The sequence below is a fragment of the Microtus ochrogaster genome, unplaced genomic scaffold (assembly GCF_000317375.1).
Source record: "Microtus ochrogaster isolate Prairie Vole_2 unplaced genomic scaffold, MicOch1.0 UNK68, whole genome shotgun sequence".
Classification (NCBI taxonomy): domain Eukaryota; kingdom Metazoa; phylum Chordata; class Mammalia; order Rodentia; family Cricetidae; genus Microtus; species Microtus ochrogaster.
In genome coordinates, this window is record NW_004949166.1 from 1,218,951 (window position 1) to 1,241,632 (window position 22,682).

The 22,682-nt window shown below is 53.2% G+C and overlaps 3 protein-coding genes across 9 annotated transcripts in view; 2 read left to right on the plus strand and 1 right to left on the minus strand.

The window, feature by feature from the left end:
• The first annotated feature begins 847 nt into the window (after positions 1 to 847).
• Positions 848 to 4,934, plus strand: Slc7a4 (solute carrier family 7 member 4). Of its 6 annotated transcripts, none has more exons than XM_005369982.2 (5): positions 848 to 1,095; positions 1,790 to 2,809; positions 3,169 to 3,809; positions 4,097 to 4,205; positions 4,308 to 4,934. In XM_005369982.2, the coding sequence occupies exons 2-5, from the start codon at positions 1,828 to 1,830 to the stop codon at positions 4,481 to 4,483; spliced, it is 1,908 nt and encodes a 635-aa protein (XP_005370039.1). In that variant the 5' UTR covers positions 848 to 1,095; positions 1,790 to 1,827; the 3' UTR covers positions 4,484 to 4,934. The 6 variants fall into 6 exon arrangements, with proteins under 6 accessions (XP_005370039.1, XP_013210201.1, XP_026633244.1 ...); XM_013354747.2 differs by having other exon boundaries at positions 1,037 to 1,095; positions 1,787 to 2,809; XM_026777443.1 differs by lacking the exon at positions 848 to 1,095 and adding an exon at positions 1,110 to 1,295 and having other exon boundaries at positions 1,787 to 2,809.
• Positions 4,935 to 5,226: 292 nt separating this feature from the next.
• Positions 5,227 to 15,499, minus strand: P2rx6 (purinergic receptor P2X 6). The gene is made up of 12 exons (XM_005369983.2): positions 15,348 to 15,499; positions 14,624 to 14,774; positions 12,095 to 12,166; positions 9,563 to 9,638; positions 9,281 to 9,374; positions 9,129 to 9,209; positions 8,907 to 9,048; positions 8,710 to 8,819; positions 7,263 to 7,356; positions 7,117 to 7,182; positions 6,885 to 6,962; positions 5,227 to 6,773 (listed from the first exon to the last, which is right to left on the minus strand). The coding sequence occupies exons 1-12, from the start codon at positions 15,485 to 15,487 to the stop codon at positions 6,738 to 6,740; spliced, it is 1,140 nt and encodes a 379-aa protein (XP_005370040.1). The 5' UTR covers positions 15,488 to 15,499; the 3' UTR covers positions 5,227 to 6,737.
• Positions 15,500 to 16,304: 805 nt separating this feature from the next.
• Lrrc74b (leucine rich repeat containing 74B) overlaps positions 16,305 to 22,682 on the plus strand; it is an 18,058-nt gene continuing 11,680 nt past the window's right edge. For both annotated transcript variants that reach the window (XM_005369984.3, XM_005369985.3), the window contains exons 1-4: positions 16,305 to 16,458; positions 17,169 to 17,311; positions 17,559 to 17,691; positions 18,842 to 19,048. In XM_005369984.3, the coding sequence (XP_005370041.1) occupies positions 16,323 to 16,458; positions 17,169 to 17,311; positions 17,559 to 17,691; positions 18,842 to 19,048 (619 nt within the window). In that variant the 5' untranslated portion in view covers positions 16,305 to 16,322. The remainder of the gene's footprint in view (positions 16,459 to 17,168; positions 17,312 to 17,558; positions 17,692 to 18,841; positions 19,049 to 22,682) is intronic.

The window sequence follows — 22,682 nt, forward strand, 5'->3', positions numbered from 1 at the left end:
ACATATGTATATATACATATATTCTCACTATATATAACACTCTCACTATATGTACACATGCCCTCACTACATATGTATACATACATACGATATTCCCATTATATCTACACTCTCACTGTATATACGTACTCTCACTATATATATATATCCTTCTATCTACCTACCTATCATCTGTCTATATCTTTATAGCTCTATCTGTCTACATACACACACGTATGTATGAGAGAGAGATGTCTCTTGCCCAGCTATATTCAGTCTCATGTGCCAGCATTACAGGCATGGGTCAAGCCTAGCTAGAATTTTTGCTTTCAACGAGAGAACAGAAGGAAAAAGACTCCTCAGACCTAGGCGTAAATGAACCAGAGTGGATTGGAGATCTTGTGCCAGAGCTGGCCCAGGCACCCTCATGGCGTGAATGCCAGTGAGGAGTATGGAGTGCTCTTGGCTGTCACTAGTGGAGCGTTGATGTTGGCGTCCCTTGAGAATCCCAAGGCCGGTCAGGTGCTCTGAGGCTGTTATTGACATTTGAGCGCACCCCAGCTGTAGAGCTGCAAGCTGTCTTATAATGCCGCTTGCTGTCTTTTAATGGGACGCTCTTCAAATTCTGCCAATTCACAGAACACGCCCCAAAGGCTGTCTACGTCAAGGCCACTTGGCCAGACCCCTGTCTTCATCTCACTGTGCGGGACATTTGCAAACCCCACGTGACCCCGTGGCTGGGGCCTGGATGATGTGGCCAATTGTGGCTGGAGTAATTGTGTTGGGGTGGGAGAGACTGAGAATTTGCTGCTGCGCTGCAGGGTGGGCTCCGCCCCCTACCTGGACCCACGGAAGGGCTCAGTAGGTGGTGGAGCAAGCAGAACTGGTGGAGCCTTAGGACTGGTCCGCTCTGGTCTGCTCGCTAAGATGGTTATTCTGATATGTAACGCGGTGCGGGGCCCTGTACAGAACCCCACAGGGGATGATGGGTTGTGAGACTCGGGTTTATCCAGTGCCTGGAAGGCAGGGGCGGGCCCTGCACGCAAACGTTGTAAACTAGCGGGGCAGGCGCAGTGCACGCAGTGCACACTGTGGTGGCGGCGGCACCGATAGCAGGTGGGTCGCAGCGGGTCTAGCGGAACGGCTGCTGTGGGGATGCAAATGCGAGCGAAGGCTTGAATGTCTGGGGGCCCGGGGCATGGCGGAGGCAGCCAGCCCCAGCAACCGCGGGCTGGGGCGCATATGGCGAGGGGAGGTGCCCACAGCTTCTACATCCGGGACTCAGGGCCCTTGCAGCCCTGGCCTCCTGGCCTCAGGTGAGCTGATCCTCCAACCTGTTAGAAGGTGGGGTGATCGCTTTTCCCTGAGGCCAGGTGTCCTCTTTGGCCAGGCTCCGGGTTGCAGAAGCGCTTCTGTTCCGGGTCCTGGGAGCCTGGCCCTGATCCAGGGACGCCTCCCATTCTTTCTTGCTCATGGAGCCTGTTCCAGTCCTAGCTAATTTTCTTAAGCAACTACCCACTCACCGTCAGAAGCACCTGCAGGGTTCGCAGGTCCGCTCCAGGTCTGCACCACCCTGCCACATCCAATGCCCTGAAGGCTGGCTGGAAGGACCTCAATGCTTTCAATCCCTCTTGCCCACAATCCCCGGCCCCCTGCACCCCCTCCTCAACACACCGTCCCATTTAAGCCTTCTAAGGTAGGTCCCTGGTGCAGGTGTCCTGGTTCCTAGGGAGAGGAGAGACCTGGATGGACAGTCTGTGAAAGAGTGGAGGCTGGCTGGTTGGTTATTCCTGTTGTCTGTCCCCAGCAGTTTCCAGAAGCTGGCTCAGGATTCGTCAGCCGTCTGCCATGGCCCGGGGACTGCCCAGTGCCGCCAGCCTGGCACGCTTCTGCCAGAAACTGAACCGTCTGAAGCCACTGGAAGAGTCTAGCATGGAGACATCACTGCGGCGCTGCCTATCCACACTAGACTTAACCCTATTGGGTGTGGGTGGCATGGTGGGGTCTGGGCTCTATGTCCTCACAGGCACGGTGGCCAAGGACATGGCTGGCCCCGCTGTGCTCGTGTCCTTTTTGGTGGCTGCTGTAGCCTCCCTGCTGGCAGCCCTATGCTATGCAGAATTTGGAGCCCGTGTGCCCCGTACCGGCTCTGCATACTTGTTCACCTACGTGTCCATGGGTGAGATATGGGCTTTCCTCATAGGGTGGAATGTGCTCCTGGAGTACCTCATTGGAGGTGCTGCTGTGGCCCGCGCCTGGAGTGGCTATCTGGATGCCATCTTTAACCACAGCATTCGCAACTTCACCGAGTCTCACATGGGTGTCTGGCAGGTGCCCTTCCTGGCTCATTATCCAGATTTTCTGGCCGCTGGCATTTTACTTGTGGCTTCAGCCTTTGTCTCCTGTGGAGCCCGAGTCTCTTCTTGGCTTAACCACACCTTCTCAGCCATCAGTATGGTTGTCATCCTTTTCATCATCGTCCTGGGTTTCGTCCTGGCCCGCCCGCACAACTGGAGCCCAGAAGAGGGTGGTTTTGCACCCTTTGGCTTCTCTGGCATCCTGGCGGGCACCGCCACCTGTTTCTATGCCTTTGTCGGCTTTGATGTCATTGCTGCCTCCAGTGAGGAGGCCAAAAACCCACGGTGGGCTGTGCCCATGGCCATCGCCATCTCCCTTGGCCTGGCAGCTGGTGCCTATATTCTGGTCTCCACTGTGTTGACCCTCATGGTTCCTTGGCACAGTCTGGACCCGGACTCAGCACTTGCTGATGCTTTCTACAGGCGGGGCTACAGCTGGGCTGGCTTCATTGTAGCAGTTGGCTCCATCTGTGGTAAGGGCCCCTTCTGGGCAGGATGGGAGGGGACAGGGTAGTGGGCCTCACCCAAAGCCTCAAAATACTTCTATCCAGTTTTACTACCTGTATAATGAGCTCACGAAAACACTGGTTCTCAGGGACTTGTTGGCAGAGCCCCTCTCCCCACAAATGGTGCACAAAATATCAGTTTGGAGCACGTGCTCACAGGTCCTCCCCTGGCAGACTGCCAGCTCCCAAAGGGTCTTTAATGGGCCTGGACATAAATGGAAGTGTCCCCTTCCTAGGTGGGAGGTGAGAAGCTAATACCCTCAAAACAGCAGCAGCTCCTGTTGGGCTTCTCTGCCATGCTGATTGCTCCCTGTGCTCTGCTGCAGCTATGAATACGGTCCTGCTCAGCAACCTCTTCTCCCTGCCTCGCATTGTCTATGCCATGGCCGCCGACGGGCTCTTCTTCCAGGTGTTTGCCCGTGTGCACCCCCGGACACAGGTGCCTGTAGTGGGAATCCTGGTGTTTGGGGTCCTCATGGCTCTGCTGGCACTGCTGCTGGACCTTGAGGCACTGGTCCAGTTCCTATCCATCGGCACCCTGCTGGCCTATACCTTTGTAGCCACCAGCATCATTGTGCTGCGTTTCCAGAAAGCTTCTCCACCCAGCTCCCCGTGCCTAGCCAGCCCTGGCCCCACAGCTAAGAAGTATGACTCCTTCTCCGACCACATACAACTAGTTGGTGCTGCACAGACCTCTATGTCTGAGCCTGGGCAGCTGCGACCAGCCCTGAAACCCTTCCTGGGCTTCCTGAATGGATGCAGCCCCGGAACTGCTGTGGCCTGGGCGCTTGGCATCTTGGTAGCCTCGGCTATCTCCTTGGCGTGTGTGCTGGTCTTCGGGAACTCAGTGCTACACCTCCCACGGTGGGGCTATGTCCTGCTGCTGGCTGTCAGTGGGGCTGTCTTTCTGTTCAGCCTCCTGGTCCTGGGGGCTCACCAGCAGCAAAAGAAGCAAGACACTTTTCAGGTATATCCCCACCCCCCACCCTGTTCCTCACCAATACTCTTTCTTCTTAGGCCAACCTGTTTCCTTTGCCCCAGCCTTACATGTCACCTGAGAAGGCACAAGGGCTCAGTGGGGCTGGGGAGGCAGGTTTATCCATTCCCACTTCCTCCACCACTCTGCATGGCGAGGGTCCACGTGGCTCCAAATCTCCAGAGATGAAGTCTTCTGTGGAACTTCCACAGCACATCAGGCTCTGGACTGGCATATCTATCCTTCAGCCAGGCTCAGCCTGACCCTTGCACCCTCAGATCCCTTTGGTGCCCCTGACTCCAGCCCTCAGCATCTTTCTCAACATTTGCCTCATGCTGAAGCTGAGCTACCTGACCTGGCTGCGCTTTATCATCTGGCTGCTGGTTGGTGAGTGGGGCCTGGGCTTGGACGCAGGTCTACGACAATGGGAGGACAAAGTGGGCAGGTGGGGTTGGGAGCTGCCCCTCAGGCTCACACCCACTCCTGCAGGACTTGTCGTGTATTTTGGCTATGGCATCTGGCACAGCAAGGAGAACCAGAGGGAGCCCCTGGAGCTGACTACTGCACACTACGTGGTGTTCCCCAGTGGCAGCCTGGAGGAAACCGTGCAAGCTGTGCAGCCTGCCAGCCAGGACCCGGTCCAGGAGTCAGGCTGTGCAGAGTAGTGGCCAGTCTGTGAGGCTGGCTCATCAAGGGCCCTACATTGCCCACATCCAGAGACCAGAAGAACTGGCAGCTGCCTGCCAAAGGAAGCTTGGATTTGAAGCCTGCCCAGACTGGGCTGGGAGTGTTGTCAGTTCCCAGGAGCTGAGCCTTCTGTCTTCATGAGATCGGCCTTGGCCAGTGCTTTTGTGGACTTACTACCCAGTGCCTTCCTATTTATGGTCAACTCTGGATACCTGGGCAGGTGGGGCAGAGTGGGCAAGGATGAGGCTCCAGCCCCTGGGACCCGCAATAATAACTAATCAGCTAGTGTTATAACCAGCTATCGTGTACACTGTAGCATTCTTTGTGGCACTGAGTTCTTACTTGCCTGAAGAACCAAACAATTGTCCCCAGTCTACAGCAGGGACACAGAAAGTCTAGCAGAAGTCTCTCTGGGGAGAGAAGATGCATGCATAATATGAAGAGGGGCATATTTCTCGCGTGTCCTCTGTAAGGGTGTTTGTGTGTGCGTGCATGCATATATATGTGTGTATGTGTGTGTGCATGTGTGTGTATGTGTTAGTGGCACTTGAGATTCTTAGGCAAGGATTCCACTAGTGGCATATATCCCCAGATCCCTGACATGTCCTCTAGCGGGGTATAGATATCACGACCTGGGCTCAAGGAAGGTAACTCAAGAACGCATTGGGTGTCCGTGTCTCTCGATTTTCCTGGGCTCCTGGGAGTCAAAGCACATGTCCAAGGACTGCCTAGGGACATCGAAATGCACTAAACACAGGTGCATGTCCACGAGACCCTCCCCCCCCAGCACATTCCTGCATGGCCCACACAGCTGCCCTTGGAGTGCACACTATGTACAGACTGCACTGACCACTGTTTCCAAACCCAGGTTCCAGGCCACAGCTCTCTCTTTTACTGTCTCTGTATACACCGGGAGAGTTTTCAGATGAAGCCTTTGGGGTCTCTATTACTTATTCATCTTCAGGGCAACATTGTTCATGAGAGGCACACTTGGAATAGCACCTGAGCGGTACACCTGCGTGTACATGGATACACAGGTAATTGGGCCTGCACCACTGCCTTCAGCCTAGACAGCTGTGGGGCCACAGTTCAGAGAGGGGAAAGTCCCAGGTCTCCTCTGTACCTCACACTGGGGTTCCCGTGACTGGGCACTGTCTAAGATGGACATCTCCCTTTTCCCATTCCTCTCTTTAAGGACTACACGGGAAGCTGCTTGCTTTGGCAAGCTTTACTTCAGCAGTGATACCAGGGTTCTTGGGATCCCCTAGGACTGCTGAGTCCACACGACCCACCTGCAGTAACCAGGCCTTCCCATTCTGTACTTTGGAGGCCAGAGCCCTGAGGACTGAGCGGCATCCTTTCGGAGGATCCGGAAGCCAGGTGATCCTGGACGCTGGTGCAGCTTTGGCCTCGGCTCCGGGACTTCCTCGGTCACCGTGCATCCATAACACAGCTGCCTCTTTCCTTCCATGGGCGCACACTCCATAAATTATGCCCCACACTTGGACCAAGAAAGGGCTGTGTTTCTGCAGCCCTTGTGCCTGTCATCCTTTCTATGGGCCCTGGGGCATGGGGAAAGTCTACAACTGGGGAGGAATTGAAGCCCTGTGTGCATACAGATCCAGAACCAGCTATTCCTGAGGAAACATGGAGGCCTTCATGGAGATCATACCTTGAAACTCTGGCACTCTGACCGGGGCCAGAGGTAGGGCCTCCAGCAGGCAGGTGCTTCAGCATGCATCAAGGTTGTCAGGAACGTCTTGATGGCAGGAAGGCCTAGATCTGCAGCCTCTCATCTTCCTAGGCCCCTGAGAAACCTAGTCAGGTCAAGGGGACTTGAACTGGATGGCAGAGTCGCCCAGAAGACAGAGAGTCCCAAGGAATTAGTCAATCAATCATTCGGCCACGTTGCCTTCTCCTTCTCTCAGGCTGTACCTAGGAGGGGGGTCTGTATGGGGAGTCTGGTGGACTCCTCCCAAGCTCCTCTGCAGTCCTGCTGGAGATTTGTCCTTGATTTTCTCAAGCCAGAACCCTCATCCTTCCCAACCCCTAAACTTTAACCTGCAGGGAGTGGCTATAAGCCTCAGAAATGGATAGGCCTGTGGATGACAGCCACCCAGACAAGGCCCCTGGTGCACAGATGTCTGGATCCCAGCAGCAACAGACATGGGGCAGGTGCAAACCCCCATCAAGACACTTGAGCAGCAGAACAGGTGTGAATTCCAGCTCAGTCTATGTGGTGTTGATAGTTGCCTTTGGAGCCTTTGCCTACAAAGACAACAGATTAGGGATCAGGCTAACATGGCCCAAAGTGTGGGAGAACCCAGTATTGAGGCAGAGTGGCTTCCTCTCTGGGACACAAGCAGGCCCACAGCTCACTTCTTCATACTTGGTCCTCCAGTAGAAACGGGCTTCTCTATCCACGTACAGTAGCAGCAGGTCACAGAGGAAGGTGACCTGGAAGAGGCAGGACCTATCATGTTCCAGATTCCTCAACTCACCCCTGTCAAGCCAAGCCCTCACCCGGGACAAAATACGCAGGTTCAGTGGGTGCCAGCAGGCCCTGACTGGCAGTGACTGCGGCCCAAATCAACCTTAGATTCAGACTTACCATGCCCAGCCAAGCTGCTCCAGTGCCCACTGTGATGGCCGTTGGAATGAGTGCAAACTTCCCTGCCTGAGAGACCCAGGTTGAGTCTCTGGGGCTGGGGCTATCCCCGAAGCTTCCACAGCCCCTTCCTCTGGTCTAAACTTTACCTTCCCAGTGACAAGAATGTCAAAGCGGATCCCATAGAGCTTGAGCAGGCTCCGGGCCTCCACACCCGAGGCTTCCCACCAGTGATTGGCTGTCCTGGGGAGAGCAGAGAAGGCTCCATTGGTTTACTGCAGTTCAGGCTGGATTATCTATCCATGGACTTTACCAGCCCAACCCTAAGTCCTAAATCTTAGGCCCCGTGTAGGTGTTAAGGACAGGGGAAAGCAACCCAGAACCTGACTAGGGCCTGAGTGGAGGAAGATTGCTGCCTACTGAGGGTCAGGGAGGGGCATGAAGGATGCCGAAATAGATGCTGGCAGCAGGTATGGGAGAAGGAAGGTGGGGTGGAGGTGAGGGCTGTCGGAACCCCTAGGCTGCAATTCCTTTCAGCACAGAACTGGGGATGAAAGTGAACGCAGGTGCTGTGGCAGGGCTCGGGAAGGGACTCTGCTCAGAGAGAAAGGTGCCAGCAAGGGCCCACAGGAACAGAAGCCACCCTATACAGTTGTAAGAGCTGGGGAGCCAAGCGCAATAAGTTATACCTTATGGCCACGTGTGCCCACCTGTTCCAGTGTGTGCTAAAATGATATTACGTGGCAGGAGGAGCCCAAGATGCTAGCTGGGAAACTGAAAACATGACAATACCTGTAATTTAAGGTCTCTTTGTGCCTCTGGGATGGGAAAATACAGATTTGGGAACATTGCTAACACAGTGAGGGGAATATAAAATCTTAGATTTAATCTACCAGCACCTTTTCCTAGCTTCCTTCCTCTTCCTCCACCCTCCTCTCCTTCCTTCCATCCCTCCTCCATTTGCCAGGTTGTCCCAGACTTGCTATACAGCCAAGTACAACTCTGACCCCTAATCCTCCTTTCTCTGCTGCCCAAGGGCTGGGACTAGGCTTACAATCATGCACTGTGACCAGCTAGCCAATGTCCAGAGTTTCTGCAACAATGGGACAGTGACCATGTGGAAACATCCCTTGAGAGTGTTGGGAAGGGATGAGGATCCAGTATCTGACATTTACTCTCAAACAGTCCTGAGGGCCTGGGTCCAATCTCTAGTGCTGCCAGGGAAAGAAAAACCCAGGTCAGAAGTATATGAATATATGTGCCACTAGTCTGAATTTTTCCACTGACATTTTTTTGAGAAGCTTTTAGATAAAGTCCTATAGGGAAATTAAAGATGAAAGGTATCTGTGCTCTGGAGAAGCAGGGCCATCTGCGAGAGGCTGTGCCAAGATCTGCAGTGGGAAGCCTGTACTGACAGGTGAGTGAGGGGAGATGGAAGGGAGCTGGGACCAGGGTGCACCCGTGGGACCCTTGCACATACAGTAGAGATCCTGCGGTCTGAGTTGGGCGTGCTCTGCTCTGTGGTCGCAGGGAGATAGGTGGAGAGGGTACTAGGCCAGGAACAGCAAGCCAGGACCATGGCAGCAAGGGCCATACCTGAAGTTGTAGCCCCTCTCCTGAAGCTGGAAGGAGTACTGGGGATGGCAGTCAGAGCCTCTGGTGTCCAGGTTGCAGTCCCAGTGGATTCTGATGGCCACAGCGCCACCCTGCACACAACACATTTCTGTTCCCCTGGTAGATGGGCATGAGACCCTAACCCTGAACTGCAGGAACTCTGCCCCCAGATGACTTACCAGCAATGCCAGGTCCTCAAAGTCCCCTCCAGCCATGGCCACAAGGTCCCCAATGCGGAAAACTGGACAGTACGGGCTCGAGTGTGGATCATAGCGACAATGCTTGAAATAGGTGCTGTCCCAGGTATCTAAGGCATTGGTTCTAGAAAGGACAGTGATAGGGATCAGATGACCCAAGTGGCATGGAGGATCTGGGCTCAACCAAGACCTGCTCATGCTTACTTGGAGAAGTTGAACTTGCTGAAGGTGACAGTATTTTTTATGAAAAGTGTGAAGTTCTTGGCCTGAACTAGGAGGGGCTTCCTGAAGAGAGATGATATACTGGCATCAGTTAGCTTATCCTGGGCCCTCCCCTGGGAGAAAAGGAGACTTACCTGGGCACGGCACCACTCTCCACTGGGCACCAGCTCCAGATCTCACAGGTCCTGTGGGTTCCATTGAACACCACACACTGACCCGTTTTTATGCCTTGAAAACACAAAGTGAGCTCCAAGGCCTCAAGTCTCCGTGGGTTCTGAGGAGGGTGTGGGGCATGGGCTTGTTGGCAGGATGAGAGGGCGCACAGACAAGCACAGCAGGGCCTGCGGGAACCACACAGCATTCCCTCCCCTCCCCTGGTTCCAGTAGAGGTGCCAGAGGACCAAGCCCACAGTTACCATGGCTGTGCGTTCCTGTCTCCCCTTCAGGGCAGTCCGTGTCATCCCAGCAATTGGCCAGAGGAACGGAAGGGTGCTGAGGTAAGAGACTCTAGTCACCAACCGCACAGACTACAAGGCAAGACCCCTGGGATTCCTCCCAGGATATCCTGGGTCAGGAAGCACAGGGAAGTGACAAGCTGTAAGCTGGAGGGAGAAACCAACATCCTTCTGTGAGATGGGGTACAGGGCTGTATTCCAAGAACAGAGGAGACTCCGCTCTCCCAACAACTCCGTCCCTGAGAGTTCACAGAGGCCCAGCTCTTCTGCACAGCTGGGATAACAGAGCAGAGGTGGTGCTGAAGAACCATTGAATGGCAGGCTAGTGGTGCCCAATATAAGGCAGCGTAGCTATCGAAGAGCAGGGCCTACAGTCATAGGGGGCTGTGCAGGGAGGAAAGTCCCACACACCCGCTAAGGTCAGTCTTTTCTGCCAAACACGGACATTGTGTCTCCATAAACCCAAAGAGTCATGGGGAGCACTACGAGGTAAAGGTAGCTTCCGGGGGGTCCCCAACCTGAGAGAGGAAGGCAGCCTTGGGCTTCAGAACCCCTGTGGAGACTCAGCTCATGTGGAATGCTAGGAGGACCACAGCACCGTGGAAGCAAGAATGGTCGAGGGACTGAAAAGCCAGGAGACTTAGGACTTTTGTGAAGGATGGGACTGTGACTGGTAGCAGGTGTCACAGCAGTGCCACTTTCTCTGCCTTTGCTGTCCCAATCTGTGTCTCACTGTGTCTCCAGATCCTCCAACCAGACTCCATGGTGAGATGTGCGCACCTCTACCAGCGCCTAAGGAATGAGAGACTGGGGGTCTTTTCCATGCCCCATTCTGGCTACCTTCTGCTCACACATCATGTCCAGCTTCTTAGCAGGACTCAGAGGGTCCAGGAGATCTTGGGTTGTGCTTTTTGTGACCTAGCTCTAGCCTGTGCTCCAGCTCACTGAGCAGCAGATATCCCTGGAGATACCTCACCCCCTCACACAGCCTGGGCTTCTGCCCAAGGGGCGCCCTCTGCCCTGGCATTCTGTTGCGGCCACAGTGACCCAGGTCACCAGCTCCTTTAAGATTTAGTCCATACGCTGGGCGGTGGTGGCGCACGCCTTTAATCCCAGCACTCGGGAGGCAGAGGCAGGTGGATCTCTGTGAGTTCGAGGCCAGCCTGGTCTACAAGAGCTAGTTCCAGGACAGGAACCAAAAGCTGCGGAGGCACCCTGTCTCGAAAAATCAAAAAAAAAAAAAAAAAGATTTAGTCCATACATTTCCCTAAGTCTCCCCACTGCAGCCTCTGCCTCATGGGCACTGTAGAACCGGCTGCCTTGGCTGGGCCACAGCTGCAACTTGAGGTACAGGGAACTGGAGCTCTGCCAACTAAGCACAGGGCCTGACCTAGATGGGGGCAGGGATGCTCAAGGAAGGTTTGCAGAGGGATATGACACTCTATTGAGCACATTCTTGGAGGGCCAGGTCACGAATCTTCCAAGAACAGCTGGCAGGAACTCTGGTTATCCTCGGGGAACGGGTCATCAGACCGGGTGAGCTACTTCCCAGTCATGGGAGGTTCACTGGAAGAGCCAGAAGCCTCAGACAAGGAAGAAGGAAAAACCGTGTGCTTTCTAAAAAGTGGATGTGGAGGTTTAGTGAAGTTTTGGAGCTACATGTTAAACCTGGAGTCAACATCCTCTACACATGGGGAAGTGGGGTATGGCCTGGGCTCCCCGAGGGACACACATGCATCACCTCCTTTATGGATAGGGCTCAACTGTGGGCGTGGGACACCCCCTGAAACTATAATGTGACCAGATACCAGAGCCTGGAGTCCCATGAGCAAAGGCTGGACTTGAATGTGGGCTTGAGTGGACGGGGTCATGACTTCCACACAAAAGCCACGGTTGGTGAGAGCTAGTGTGTCCTTTGAAAGATTGTTGGAATATTTCCAAATGGAAAAGATGAGATTGGAGGTGGGGGTGCCTGCGTTCCTACGCGAGAAACAGATAAGAATGAGGCAGAAGGCTCAAACATGAACACACGTGGGCCGAAAAACACCCAGAGATCATAAATTAGCTGAAAGCGAAAGCAGAAGCGTGCTAGCTCATTCCCCAGATGAAAGCTGACTCGGGATGCATTACTAAAAGCCGACAAAGAGCAGTGCTCTCCCAGCTTGCCTCCTGCTGTTGGTGCCCTCCTGAGTGTGTGCCTGGCTGTAACCCAGAGGCGGGACCAGCATGGGAAAGAGAGGTCTGCTGCTGTAACCCACACTTGGGGTGCCTTTGAGCAAGTGACTGAAACTTGTGTGCCCCACTCACCTAATGGGAGTTATAGTACTTCTGGTAGAGGACAGATGTAAAGACTTGGTGAAATGATTTCTAGAAACATTTAGCCTGGCATAGATAAACCAGGCTCAGAATGAGCCTTGAGCCTTGTGTGGAGGAGAAAGGAGTCGGCGGTGGTGAGAGAAGCAGGGGTGCGTTAGAGGCTCTGCACAGACTGACCTCTGGGCATCTGCCCTGGACTTGAGCTGGTGTCACGAGGAAATTGGTCACCAGGAAGAACACATTCTCTCCCTAGAAGGCAAGACTGGAGGTTGGCTTGAGGTGAACTCCACCAGTTGAGGGGCCAGAAGCTGACAGCCTGTTTTGTTTGCTTTTTGTTGCTCTCGGCACTGGGAATGGAACCCAGTATCTCAGGCCTGCTGGGCCAGTGCTCTCCCGCTGAGGTATAGCTCAGCCTGGTAGCCTGGATTCCGCGGGACTATTTTTTGGCCCCATCTAGTTACCAGCTTTGTGCTGCAGTGATGACCAGCAAGGCAGGCAAAGCTGGCTGGCTTTATGGCCTTTCCTGAGCCCAAGGAAGCGCCACGCCTTTATCCATATCTTCCATCTGAGCTTCATTTCAAACTCTCATGCACTCATCCAATTTTTTTCCAAGAACCTCCTGAACCTACGCACTGAAGATTGAAAGTGGGGCAGACATGGACAGCTGATCACGGGCGCAACAGTCCGACTTGGGAGTGCTTGTGCGGAAAGCTAGCGCCACCTATAGCCAGAAAATGGTCAAGGCTCTGTAGCTACCGTAATACCCTTCACTTAACGCGCCTATAGGTGACCGCAATCACTCATTGGTTCACAGAACTAATTTGGAATGAAACTGGCCCATGGTGGTGCGCTAGGAGAGGCTACAGACATTTGTTTATGTCTCCTCTGGAGATGTTGCACAGCAGCTGATAGTCGGAGCCAGGTCAGCTGGGTGGAGGGAGAAGGGAAGATGAGTGGGGGAGGGGAGAGGGGAAGCCAGATTACACCCTGACAGGCAAAGACAGGAAAAGCCATGCATCACCCACAAGATGGCCAGCTTCTTCCTCCCTGCACCTATCCAAGACAAAGGCCTGGTAAGCTTATTTCTTTTCTGCCAGAAGGGTCCCCTTCTGGATGAGTGGTCTAGACCAGTTCAGTATGTTTAAGGCTGGTCCTGAACACGTCTCATTTTGTATAAATCTATGGGCCTATCAGCTTCCTCTGTTGGGAGAAGTCCTTCAGCCAATGGCCTTTGAGATGCTGGACCACTTTGGGCGTGGCCGTGTGCACTATAAAAACAGATATAGAAATGCTCTCTCTCTCTCTCTCTCTCTCTCTCTCTCTCTCTCTCTCTCTCTGCTACTGGATTTGGTTCCTGGGTTCCTGTTCCCTGCTCGTGCAGAGGACTGTTGATCTGTGAGTCTACCCCCAAATAAAGAACCCTTTATTATACTCCATTCTGAGCTAGTGTGGGACTGCTTTGTTGTAATCGCCAACATTCCTCCTGTAAACTGATCATCCTGACTTCAGGCACAGGCACCCATCCTACACCACCACAAATACTGAAGGCCAGCAGCCCTCCAAGGGAGAATGGACTTTGGTTTCTGGATCCCTTCCCTCTCCTGGGAAGCCTGGGGGGGAGGGGCACGTTCACTTTTTTGTTTTTGTTTTTCGAGACAGGGTTTCTCTGCGGCTTTGGAGCCTGTCCTGGAACTAGCTCTGTAGACCAGGCTGGTCTCGAACTCACAGAGATCCGCCTGCCTCTGCCTCCTGAGTGCTGGGATTAAAGGCGCCACCATCGCCCGGCCACTTTTTTTAAAAATATTTATTTATTATATATACAATATTGCATGTATGCCTGCTGGCCAGAAGAGGGCACCAGACCTCATTACAGATGGTTGTGAGCCACCGTGTGGTTGCTGGGAATTGAACTCAAGACCTTTGGAAGAGCAGGCAATACTCTTAACCGCTGAGTCATCTCTCCAGCCCACGTTCACTTTTAATAAGATTTATTTGACTGTACTTATTTCCTGCCCTTAAGCCTTTTGTTGAGTAGTTTTATTTAATTACTTAATGTGTCTGAAAGAATGTGTGCTGTTTGTGTGCCTGATGCCCTCAGAGACCAGAAGAGGGCACTGGAACTCCTCTGGAACTGGGGCAACAGAAAGTTGTGAGCCCCATGTGAGTCCTGGGAACAGAAAGAACCCATATCTCGGTGAGAGCAGCCAGTGCTCTTAAGAGCTGAGCCACCTCCCCAGCCCCTTGCCTTTTAATTCTTTCATCAATGGAAAAAATAAACCTGGCCCAAGATCCCTAAATGGGAACAAGGGAACTCCAGAAAGTTCAAACCCTGAACTCCTGTGCAAAAACTCCAAGCAAAAATCTTGTGCCCAAGATACTTCAATCCTTTTCAGGTGTATCTTTGTGTGGGCGGTGGACAGGTGGGTATGATTTTTTTTTCTTGATGGTATTAGGAACTGATCTCAGGAAGTTATGTCCACCAGCCAAGTTCTCTACCACTCTGTCTCTAACCTTCCTTTAAAAGAAAGTTCTATAGGGAAGCTCCGCATTCCAGAAAGCCATTGCTCGGATTGATTCGGCACTCTCCTGAGAGGCCCTTCCCTTTCCCAAGCCCTTCAGCCACCCGCTGGCACCACCGGCATCCCGTGTATCTCATGCCCAGCAGCTGCGAGGCCGCTGTCTGTGGCTGAAGGACTCCGGACCTACCTGTGATGGCTTGACAAAGTCAGCCACATCCCACAGCCGGTTCTCTAGTTCTTTAATCTGGGCCACGGAAACCCCTTTGAGTTTAGTGATGACAGAAATCTGGGGGTCCAAGTCCAATTCCTGGTAGCCTTTTTTGGCCAAGAGGGCCCACCTGGGGAGAAGGTGATGGACAGTGTCACGTGATGGGATGAGGAGTGGCTAGGTCTATAACACTGGACTGTCTTGTGTCCTCCAGAGACTCCTACCAGCATGGGGGGCCTCGCCCTCCCGCCCAAAGACCCAGAGCAGGTGGAGCCCTCAGATGGAGCTGTCAGCACGGCCACTTTTCACATGTCAGCACCTCCCACACACTCAGCAAACCCAGCTCCCTGCTTCAAGACATTTCAGACATCCAGCTAGCGGTCTCTCGGGGAGCCTGAGGGCTCCATTGCTCACAGACACCAAGAATTTTTGCCTCCTGCCCCCCTCCCCCAGCGTCTCAGGGCAGGAGTCCCGCAATTGTGCCCAGAGACCAAGATGAAGCTGGGACCAATGTCCCATATATAGGCCCATGGCTTCTGCTGTCTTCTGAATGAACTAAAATCCCCCCCCCCACTGACCACCTCTTACCACCCCCATGCCCACTCTGCCACCAGCTGGACTTCTCAAAGCCAGTTCCTAGCTGTCAGCCAGCAAGGCCAGCAGCAGTCTCTGCAGCTAGCCTGGCCAGGGGCTGCTCTCTTACCCTATCACGTAGGCCACCACTCCCAGCTGAAGCAGCCTCTGAGAGACGCCCACCCGGCAGTTTCTTGTCAGCACGTACTTCTCTGTCTTGTAATCCAGAAGCCCCCAGCCCACGAGTGCTGCCATGGCAGCAGAAGCCATCTTCCCAGTCCCTGCTGGCGCCTAGTGCGTGAGTCAGCAGGCAGCTGCTTCAGCTGCAGCTGAACTGGGAGCAGAACAGCCATGCATGGGATCCAGGCCAATGTTAAAGGGACATCTCCACTCAGCCGGATCTGACTCCTGGCTCAGTCCCAAACCCCAGGTGATCTAGGCCTCCCATCCCGGCCCGAGTCCCTGGGTTGGATCCTATACAGACAGAAAGGAGTAGTCTTGTCCCTGCCCATCCACTCCACTTCTTTACAGGGTGGGCAGTGACCAAGGTGGGGTAACAGAAGCCCAGAGGAGGGGCTCTGAGCTTAAACTTGCATATTCCAAAGTGCAACGGATCAAGTTGGTTTGAGATGTCTGCTGGTGCAGCAGCATAGCAAAGATTAGCTCTAGAGAGGAAGCTGAGCTCCTCAGGCAGGGACAGCATAGTTGTGGCTTCAGAGAAAAACCTTTATTAGACTCTACAGGGTCCTTAGGTCTTCCCTAGAGCCTCCTCCTGCCCCAAAACACAGACTGGAAAAGTCCATGAAAAGAACACGGAGGAGGTGACCACCCCCGTGCATGGCAGCAATATGTGCGGTAGTTAGCCCTGGTGAAGAGTGTGCCAAGGTCGTGGTGCTTCTGCAGCCGCAAACAACACGAGGTTTCCCCGGAGACCGCGGGGTGGGAGGGGAGCATCATTACTGGCCCCAGTGACCACCTGTTGTCCATAAATCAACTTTGATTGGTCAATGAAGTCAGAGGGACCGCCCACATCCCTGGGAAGAGTTCCAGCTAGTGAGCTGTGCGCTCTCAATCTCTGCGTACCGACTGGGAATTGAGCGTAAACATGAAGGGTTCCGACAAGGAGTCTACAAAGAATGAAGATCAAGAGAGAGAAGCAGCGGCCACTATGAGTCAGGCAGAGGCCCTAGAGGCCAAGAATTTGTGCACCGCAGATTCACACTTTGCTCTGGAAGCAGAAGGTGCCTAATCATCCGCGTGGGGTCCTGGTTGGACTACTCCCGCAAGGGTGGTGCGGGTCCGACTGGCGCGGACCGCACCTTTCAATGGGGCCGCATCCTCCATTATCAGCAGCTGACAAGTCCCTTGCCTTCTTGGAGGCTCGAGGAGGCCCAATGCTTAGAACTGTCTTGCAAAATAACCTGTAAATCAAACACCCTGACAGTGTGTTCCACCTGGAAGGGTTCAGGGCTGGGCTTTCCAACCTATAGGAAATTTTTAATGGATGTATTAAATTTGTCTAGAATTATTTTAGAATTATTAAACACCGTAAGGTGTCTGTAGACATGACTTACGGGCTGAAAATGTAGCTCAATTGGTAGAGTGCTTGCCTACCATGCTTGAAGCCTTGAGTTCGAGGCTCTCCTCAGCTAACAAGTTGGAGACCAGCTTTTGGGGGAGCGGGGAATGTGATCTGTGATACCTGAATACAATGGGATAGGGCCAGCATACACCTCAGTGTTAGGCTCCCATTGGTTCTGATTAGGTCTGTAACTGTCTTTCTTTCTTCTTTCTTCCTTCCTTCCTTTCTTTCCTTCTTTCTTTCTTTCTTTCTTCCTTTCGCCATGAGGTCCTCATCTGAACTATGAGTGTGGTAGCCGCTGACAGGCAGGAAAGAGGATGGGGCTGTGCCTGTGTAGAGCTCCTCTTTTGTCCCCCTGTCTACTCTTAGGCACCCATGGGCTTGGAGAACAGGTCATGGCTACCCTCTATCTGGAGTCTTGCCAGGCCCATAGTGTTGTGCCGGCTTCTCGTCTTCTGCGCCAAGGGAGTGCCTCTGAATTGAGCCTTCGGCACCGTGGCCTGGGAGCCCAGGTATCTGTTGAGGGACGCTAGAACCAGGCTTGGCAAGAAGGATGTGGGAGACAGTGGCCATCTCGTCCTTGAGTCCATCTCACAAGCTCCCAGCCTTCCTCTGTGCCGTGCATCCCATCTCCCCTGCCTGCGGCACAGGATGGAGGCTGTAGCAGGGTGAGGGCTGGACCTGCAGACATCCCTTCAGGAGGAGATGGCAGGGCCCTGTGTCCCTCTGCCCCTCGGGTAACTCTCTGCTCTCTTCCAGGGTGTCCGGGCTCTGGCTTCCACGTTGACTTCTAATCTCTACATCAAGCGCCTGGATCTTCGGGATAATGGGCTCTGCGGGGCTGGGGCAGAGGCTCTGGCCAATGTCCTGTGTAAGAACAGCGTTATCTCTGGTAGGTGCTGAGTTTCTGAGCAGCAGGCATGCTTGGGGACTCTCTTTCTTCAGGGAAGTGGCTCTTATTGTAATTTAGAAAAACATGTCATGCAACAGAACTCAGGTGGAGATATTTTTTTTTAATTGGGGGAAAGTGAATGGGAAAAGGGGGGAAGAGGTTGGGGGAGACTGGCCACTGGGGACAGAAGTGGTAGAAGAGAGAGAGAGAGAGAGAGAGAGAGAGAGAGAGAGAGAGAGAGAGAAAGAGACAGACAGACAGACAGACAGAGACAGAGAGGGAAAGAGAGATGGGAGGTGGGCAGGGTTAGTGGCTTCGCTGAGGACATATACCCCAAGGTCAGACCAATTCAGATACCCGAATACTAACAGCTCCCTCGCCAGGCCTTTTTACTTGCGGTGTTGCTAAGGGATAAGGAGGGTCCTCATCACAGGGTGAGGCGTACGGGATGAGTTTGACTTCCTGGGAGTTTCCCCACTCCTGTAGCCAATGCTGAATGTTACTCTGCCTGACCCATCCCACGGCTATCACTCTCCTCTCCTCCGCCGGGCACCTCACCCGTGCACACGGTCGACTCCCAGTGCCTGAGTGCAGGATGGAAGAGGCACAGAGAAACAGGGTCTCTGTCTACTGAGAACTGGAAGGGCAAGGCAGGAGACGGACGAGGCTGCTTGCAGATGACAGCTCTGCCGATGAAGCAGGAGCTGACCCACGCAAGCAGCACAACCCTGCTGGGCCTGTTCTTCATCTAAAAAATGACCATAGCAGCGCCACTCAGCTCTCTGGGCTGTGGACAACATCAAAGGCAATGACAGAACCTGACCTGGGGGAACACTGAGCTCACACTGGTGGTGTGTGTTACTTCCTAGAGTAGGTCAGGACTTCTGCGGAGGTTACATTGTTTCAAGATGCCAGTCACCAACAGGGTTGCTGACTCTCTACCACAGCATTCTTCACAGACAATCATGGGATGGGGGAACCCAAGGTGACCCAGCCAATAGGTGGCAAAGCCATCACCATGCCATCCCTGGGTAATCAGATGGCAGAGGCCCTTCTCTTCCTTGGGCTGGAGGTTTATGAGATGCAGGGAATGCAGGAGGGTGGCTCCTGGCCACGGTTCCTACTGACCAAGCAGTGGTGCTGTCTTCAGATGTGGACGTGTCCGAGAACCAGATTGGAGCTGCAGGGCTCTGGGCTCTCTGCACTGCCCTGGCCTTAAACCCCACTGTGCAGAAGATGCAACTGGGAGGGAACGGGCTGGAGGAAAAGGCCGCCCAGCACCTCGCTTCTCTTCTGCTGCTCCACACGGGCCTGAGATCCCTAGATCTCAGCTATAATCAGCTCAACGACCTGGCAGGTAATACTTGGTCTGGGCAGTCATGGGTCACGAGTACTCACTGGACACTGATGGCAGGGAGGGGAATGGAGGGCCATACCCAGCTTCTGCCAGAAATATCACGGTGCTGGTGTCTCTTCGCCATACCTCACCAACCACACAGAATTCTCAATTCATTCCAGGCAAGTCTCACTGCCCTCGGGTGGGGATCTATGAACAAAACAAAGTTACTGACTTCAGGGAACATACACTAACAAAAGCATTCTCAGGAATTCGTGGGCCGGGCGATGGTGGCGCACGCCTTTAATCCCAGCACTCGGGAGGCAGAGGCAGGCGGATCTCTGTGAGTTCGAGACCAGCCTGGTCTACAGAGCAAGTGCCAGGACAGGCTCCAGAGCCACAGAGAAACCCTGTCTCGAAAAAACCAAAAAAAAAAAAAAAAAAAGGAATTCGTGGCCTTCCAAGAGAAGCAATGTATGGCCCCAGAAAAGAACGGACCACCTGCTGTAGAGGGTTGGGTGTTTAAACTGAAATCTGTGTGTGGGGTGGAAGGGAGTCAGCCATGGCCTGCTCAGGAAGCTGATGAACTGTGAGCATGCAGGCCTGTTTCCTAGGTTGGGAGACACCCGTGTAGTTGGACGGGTGATCAGGGGAGAATGACCAGGCTGTGGTTTGGAAGGGAAGCCGGACTGTGTGGCCCTCAGGTCACAGCTGGAGGTATGAAGCTTTCATTCCAAGTGTTTTCGTAAAAGGGCTGTGATGTAACTCGACGGTAAGGTGCTTGTCTAGTGTGTGAGGTCTTCACCGGTACTGCAGAGGTGGGGGGAAACTAAGTACTATGAAAGACATGGATAGGCTACTTAAACCGGTCATTCTCTCCCCAGGGCCTTTGCATGGGCTGGATGCTTTGCCAGGAATACGAATACCTATGCCACTCATCTCTAAATGTGCCAGTTAGTTATACAAATTGAAGCTAGGTATAACTACTTGGAAGACCAATTGAGCCCAGAAACTTGGGGGCAGTCCAGCAGCATGGAAGGGTCACCTGGGCCTGGCTTTAGGGGTTTCTATCCCCTGAATTGGCTGAAGCAAATTCTTCTCTTTAAACATTTACTTCTACTTATGTGGATGTGAGTGAGTGTGTGTCACATGTGTGCGGGTACCTGTGTGGCTAGAAGATCACATCCTGTCCTCTGCAGCAGGAGTTACAGAAGGCTGTGATCCGCCCAGTGTGGGTGCTGGGAACTGAACTCAGCTTCTCTGGAAGAGCAGCTGGTGCCCTTAGCTGCTCAGGCACTGGAGCAGAACCTGATGCAAATTCTTAGATGCCCATGTGTCTGCACTGTAGTGGGCATCGTCGTTGTCCCAGGACAGCTGTCTAATCGGGGGTTCTGGAATTTCTGGACTGTCTTAGAAAATTGAGCACATTGGCGCTAACCTCGGTGCTGGAGTTTAACTGCTAAAGTCAATTGTCTTCGAAGAAAAGTATTGTGGAAAGTCCATGGAACTAAAGGAGACTTTGACAAACTGTAGCTGTGTCTTTGGGACTTGAGAATTTAACTTGCTGTTACTATAACCAATACCTCATATAACCATCTTCCCAAGGGAAACAATGTATTTGGGCTCATAGTTTTGGAGATTTCAGCTTTTGATGGATTGGGCCTGTGACTGAGCAAACATTAGAAAAAGGCCGCTTAACTCATGATCCGGAAACAAAGAGGCAAAAGGAAGAGACTAGGGTCATACAGTTCCCTCAAGGGACCCCTGTGGCCTAAGACTTTTAGATATTGTCATCTGCCACATGCCAATCTTGGAGGCCAAACTTTTTATCACGTGTATGAGTGTTTGCCTACCTGCATGTCTGTGCACTACGTGCTGCATGCCCATAGGACAGAAGATACCTGCATCAGATGCACGGAACTGCATCAGATGCACGGAACTGCATCAGATGCACGGAACTGCATCAGATGCACGGAACTGGAGTTACAGTCGGCTGTGGGCTGCCATGTGGGTGCTGGGAGTCAAATAGAGATCCTCCGCCAGAACAGCCAGGCTGTCATCTCTCCAGCCCAGTAAAGCAGCGAGGACCTTGGGGGTGGGCTATCATATAAGTACAGACTCTGACAGACAAGTGGCAAAGAGGCAGTGAATAGGAGGGGATGGATCTGAAGCCCCTGTGAAGGTGTGCAAGGGAGAAGGGCAGATTCAGTCAGTTTTGTTTCTCCAAGAGGGGACTGCAGTTTGTTCCTGAGGGGCGGAGGGGCTTGAATTTCAGTCATGCATGATCTATGGCAGTGGAGAACTCGCTGCAGGTGTGTGCCTTGAAAGACGGTGATGAGCCGGTTATCAGAACCAGCCCTGGACGAGAGACAATGCCCAAACCTTAGTTGTGGCACAGGATTCTCTTCAGAGCTAATATGCCTGCTGCTGCATGTTCTAGCCAAGCAGGAGGCTGGGGGCACTCAGGCTTGGGACACACACACACACACACACACACACACACACACACACACACCATGTATTTCCTTGGTTTGATTTAGTTCAGTTTGGTTTGGTTTTTGAGGCCAGGTCTCACTATGCAGTTCAGGGTGGCTTGGAATTCACTACTTTGTCCAGACTGGCCTTGACATAAGGGTCCCCCTGCCTCAGCTTCCTGTATGCTGGGAATATAGGAGTGGACCACCATACCTAGCTCCTCTGAGCACTTCAAACCAACTTTTTTGCTCTAGTTGTCAAGATAATGAGAAGAGACCAAATTTGGATTCTTGAGGGAATCCAGTCCAGACACAGAGATCAACCAAGCAGAGTGAATTCAGATGGAGAGGCTGTAAGGGGTCAACAAGGCTAAAATAGCGCTAAAATAGCACGGGAAAGTGGGAGGGCAGTAGACATGGGTCCTGAGGGGCCCACCCAGCCTGGAGAGACAGGTGAGGTCTCCCAAGTCTGTACACCCAGCTTATGAGGCTGAGACACACTTGGCCAGGTGGATAAGGGGAACCAACATGGAGAACCACAGTGGACTGTGGATGGAGTTGGGGCTGTGGAGAACTGGCAGTGGGTCATGTCCATCAGTGCTGACAGAATGTAGAGCTGGCTGCAGGGTGTGCCCCTTCCTATTTGACATACTAGGCTTTTCTCAGGGCTCCACCCTCTTCCTTTTGCTACTGCTCATTCTTCTTTTCTGCCATAGCTACACCAGACTTAGAGGGCTCTGTCTCTGCAGGTGCCCACAGCCAATAGGAATCTTGCTGGAACATTCATCCAGCCGCATAGCTCTTACAGCAGCTGCTCAGCCATACATACAACAGCACCTGTGTACTCGGCTTAGTGTTTGCGGACTCACAAGTGCCCACCTGATTCCTGCTGCCTCTCCACCAGCTTCAGCATCAACCCAGTTTCACTTTGTGTGCATTCTCTTTTCCATCATGTGTGCATCCCTGCTGTCCATCATGTGTGCATCCCTGCTGTCCATCATGTGTGCATCCCTGTTGTCCATCATGTGTGCATCCCTGTTGTCCATCATGTGTGCATCCCTGTTGTCCATCATGTGTGCATCCCTGTGTCCATCATGTGTGCATCCCTGTGTCCATCATGTGTGCATCCCTGCTGTCCATCATGTGTGCATCCTTGCTGTCCATCATGTGTGCATCCCTGT